The following is a 4,356-nucleotide window of genomic DNA, read 5'->3' as shown; positions in this document are numbered from 1 at the left end:
TGACGTTCTCATGTTTTTCAGCTTCATCAGGTCATTTATATTCTTCTCTAAGCTGTTTATTCTTGTTAGCATTTTGTCAAACCTTTTTTCAAAGTTCTTATTTTCTTTGCATTGGGTTAGAACATGTTCTTTTAGCTCAGAGAAGTTTGTTATTACCTGCCTCCTGAAGCCTGTTTCTGTCAATTCATCAGACTCCTCCTTCATCCAGCTTCATTCCCTTGCTGGTGAGGAGTTGTTATCTCTTGGAGGAGGAGAGGCATTCTGGTTTTGGGTGTTTTCATCCTTTTTGTGCTGGTTTATTCCCATTTTTGTGGCTTTAATTACCTGTGGTCTTTGTAGTTGGTGACTTTCAGATGGGGTCTCTGAGTGGACATCCTTTTTGTTGATGATGAAGTTATTTCTGTTTGTTAGTTTTCCTTCCAACACGCCCTCTGCTGTAGGACTGCTGGAGGTCCACTTCAGACCCTGCTTGCCTGGGGATCACCTGTGGCAGCTTCAGAACAGTAAGGGTTTTTGCCAGTTTCTTATTCTGTTATCTTACTTCCAGAAGGATACCCGCCAGATGACAGCCTGAGCTCTCCTTTATGAGGTGTCTCTTTGGACATACGGGGGTCAGGGAGCTGCTTGAGGAGACAGTCTGACCCTTATAGGAGCTCAGGTGCCAAGCTGTGAGCACCATTCTTCTGTTCAGAGCTGCTAGGCAGGTACATTTAAGTCTGCTGCAGTGGAACTCATAACCACCTTTTTGCTCAGGTGCTTTGTCCTGGGAAGGTGGGGCTTTATTTATAAGTCTCTGACATGGTGCTGCCTTTTTTCAGAGATGCCTTGCCCAGCTAGGAAGTAGCCTAGTCACAGTCTGCCAGCAGAGACATTGCTGAGCTACCGTGGGCTGTGAACTTCCTTGCGGTTTTGTTTAGAGGTATAGTTAGGACTGCCTTGGTAATGGCAGATGCCCTTCCCCTCACAGAGCTGGACTGTCCTGGGTCCAGCTGTGCTTGCTGTGAAACTCTCAATCCAGATTGTTTCAGATTGCTGGTCTTTGTGGGGGTGGGACCCGCTGAGCCAGATCAACTGGTTCCCTGTTCAGCCCCTGTTTTTTTTTTTTTTAGTTAAATGGGCAGCTCTGTCTCCTAAGCATTCCAGGCACCAGTTGAAACAGCCACCCAGAATTGTATGAGTTTTTGTGTGGAGACCCGCTGAGCCGGCTGAAACCCATGCTGGAAACTTGTGGCACTTTTCAGCCTGGGAATCTCCTGGTCTGTGGGCAGTAATGGGGTGATCACTCACCCTCTGCGTTGTTTTCACTGGGAACTGCACTCCAGAGCTGTTCCTATTTGGCCGTCTTGGATCCGCGCCCTGGGTTACAGTTTTTACATGTCAGTGTTCTCTCTTTTGGAAACTGGTTGTGCAGGTTTGTGAGCAGATTTGAACCTCCAGGGGGCAGCATTTACAAATGTTTTTCCAGCACTGAGGTCCCTGTCAAGGAGAAATTGAGATGTAGAGGAAGGGATATGGGCTCTGGGAATCCTGCCGGCCTAGTCTGCAGTCCTAACATGGACCATGAGCCCCAGAAACTGTGTGTGTAAACGGGGGTTAGTACACAATGCAGGAGAACTTGATCTGCAACTGCTCATGGTCCTGGGAGTCTGCTGCCTGCTAGGGGGGCAGCACTAGCTGGCATTGTCCTTGCTATCCCCATTTCACAAATAAGGTACAAGAATAGCTACAGCAGGTCCATTGATCTGTGGAGCTTCCCAAGCTGGAATTGAGAGGCAGGCAGGATTTTGCCTAGGACTTTGGACATTAGTGCAGAGCACCAGGCCTGGGTACTGCCCTGCAGTGAAGAATCATGTGTAATTTCACAGGACATTTTAGAGGCCTCTTAGAAAGTGCTTTCAGGTTCTTGATAAGACTCATGTAAGAAGCTTCTATATGAATCATATATCTGTGTGTCACAAAGCTGAAAATGAAGCCATCATTTTGAGAGCATTTTGGAAAACCAAGAAATATTTAGATGTGAATAAAATTCAATGATAAGAAAAGCTATGAAAGCCAAAAGAGGCCTATTAATAGTGAAAATGAAAACTCATCTATAACCTTGCTCCCTTCCCAACACACATGTGCAGTTTAACAGTTTGGTTGAGTTTTTACAAAAATGCACTCACACTAATAGTATGCCACCAGCTTCTCATTGTGCAGCATGTCTTAGACATCTTTCTTCGTCAATACATAAGGAACAACCTCTGCCTTTTCACCAGTCCCCAGACTACACTGAGCTTCTGAGAGCAGCTGTGGGGCAAGAGGGGCTCAAGGAGCAGGGAGCTTGGGGGTAAGGTGGTCCCAATCATCCATATGGGGAGGGGTATTGGAAAGAGAACATCAGTACCTCCGTTCCTTAAAGTGGGCTTTCAAAAAGCTCTTCACTGACCATCCAAGTGATCATCTCTTCTTTGGGTTAAATGGTTCCCGGTATTTAATTCTTGGAGCACAGCCTCAGAGTACTGGGAGGTGGCTTAGAATAGTTTAGTGTCACACATGGAGAAATATGTCCTTGATGGCTTCTCTCCCAGCTGGGCCAAGGAGTGCTGGATATGTGCTAGGCATTTCAGCCTAATCCAAATTGAGGTATAGGTCCATAGGCAACGATGGTTCCTGTTGTTCTGCACCACCTGAGTAGCCTGTGAGGACTGGACCAGTTTTGTATTTTCTGAAACGTTAGAGAACATCTCTCACATTGTCCTTGCTTATCTTCCTGTTCCAGGATTGATACTGCCAAATGGAAACATCAACTGGAACTGCCCATGCCTTGGAGGAATGGCCAGCGGCCCCTGTGGGGAACAGTTCAAGTCAGCCTTTTCCTGCTTCCACTATAGCAAGGAGGAGATCAAGGGGTCAGACTGTGTAGACCAGTTCCGGGCCATGCAGGAATGCATGCAAAAATACCCAGACCTCTATCCCCAAGAGGATGAGGATGAGGACGAGGAAGAAAAGAAGCAGCCAGCAGAACAAGTACAAGAAACAACTCCCTCTGAAGCCACTGCAACCAAAGAAGAGGAGGGGTCAAGTTAATGAAGGCCACAAGGCACTGGGCTCCAGTCCTTCCACTTCAGTGATATGGACCTTTTGCAAGATGCCTTTTAGTCACCTTTCAAGAAAGTGTCTTTCCCTTTGTTGTCCTGTGCACTGTAATATACAAAATAACTTATTTTGATGATCAGGGGTCTTGGCCTCTTGACATATACACTGAAAAAAATGGGGGTTGTATGTGTGTCCTACCTAAACCTGTAGCCGCCACTTTGAAATAATGTGCTGAATAAGCTCAGCAACTAAAAACCATTACCCAGGAACCTTTCTTGTGAGTGAGCTGATATATTCTGATTCATTATATTCCTCTTACTAGATTTTATACCCCTTGGGGAAATAGAAACAAAAACATCTTCTCTTAAAAATGCTGGGGTGGGGCCATATCTACTGGCAGAGGCCAGATGGTCAGATACAATTTCTGCAAACCCATCTTGACCTTGAGTATGTCAAGGGGTACTGTACTTCATTCCTGATACATTTTGGTTTCCATGTTGGCGTTGAGCTCCTGGTTTTGTGTGTTTGGACAAAGAAGATTTGGGACCTTTCACTTAGTCCCTTTCTAAGTGAAGGCAGAGGCTGATTAGTTCTCATTATTCCGAAAGCCCTGGTTTGGGGCCCATGTTCACACTGGCTCTCAGTCTGGTCAGCTGCAATGTTCTTTAGAGGTGGGGACCTAATTATTACCAGAGTAGTAGCAAGAAAGGAAAAGTTGTGAATTAAGTATTCAATTAAAAGGAAACCTGATTTCTACCTGATTTTGAACGTGTCCTTTGTTTTCACTAGTTAAAAATGTTTTTGATACAAAAAAGGTATAAATTATGAAAAATTCCATTGAAATTCCTCTTGAAAGATGATACTGGTAAACCAATTTGAGTCTGTTAAAATTTTTGGGGTTGAGTTCAAAGCAAGCTCACATTTTTTGTATGTGAGCAGATGCCATCACACAGACATTGCAGTTAATCCATGAGGTGGAGAAGGCTCTTCCTGTTTGAAAATCGCTTAATTTGCCCAAGGTAACTGCTAGACAGTTTTCAGGCTGTGGCATAGTAATGCCTCATTTGTCCCAAATGTGTTATTTATGTAAAGAGTTACCTTAAAACTTAGTAGCTTGAAAGAAGGAATCTGGGCAAAGCTTACCTGGGTTCTCTGGCTCAGTCTCATGAGGCTATGATCCTTGCAGTCATCTCAAGGTGTGACAGGCCTTTCAAGATTGCTCAAAGCGGCTTTTGGGAGGGTTCAGTGGGTTGAATCTTGTGGGTTGTGGATTGAGGG

The 4,356-nt window shown here is 45.0% G+C and overlaps 1 protein-coding gene across 1 annotated transcript in view; it reads left to right on the top strand.

Moving 5' to 3' along the window:
- The window catches only part of CHCHD4 (coiled-coil-helix-coiled-coil-helix domain containing 4), a 37,686-nt gene extending 33,847 nt beyond the window's left edge, over positions 1-3,839 (top strand). Inside the window, exon 3 of the mRNA XM_017505039.2 lies at positions 2,762-3,839. Coding sequence (XP_017360528.1) covers positions 2,762-3,069 — 308 coding nt within the window. The 3' untranslated portion in view covers positions 3,070-3,839. The remainder of the gene's footprint in view (positions 1-2,761) is intronic.
- The last annotated feature ends 517 nt before the right edge of the window (positions 3,840-4,356 follow it).

Source organism: Cebus imitator, unplaced genomic scaffold (genome assembly GCF_001604975.1).
Source record: "Cebus imitator isolate Cc_AM_T3 unplaced genomic scaffold, Cebus_imitator-1.0 Scaffold332, whole genome shotgun sequence".
In the NCBI taxonomy this organism is placed as follows: Eukaryota; Metazoa; Chordata; class Mammalia; order Primates; family Cebidae; genus Cebus; species Cebus imitator.
The sequence above is the reverse complement of the archived record's forward strand: the minus strand, read 5'-3'. Positions and strand labels throughout refer to the sequence as shown.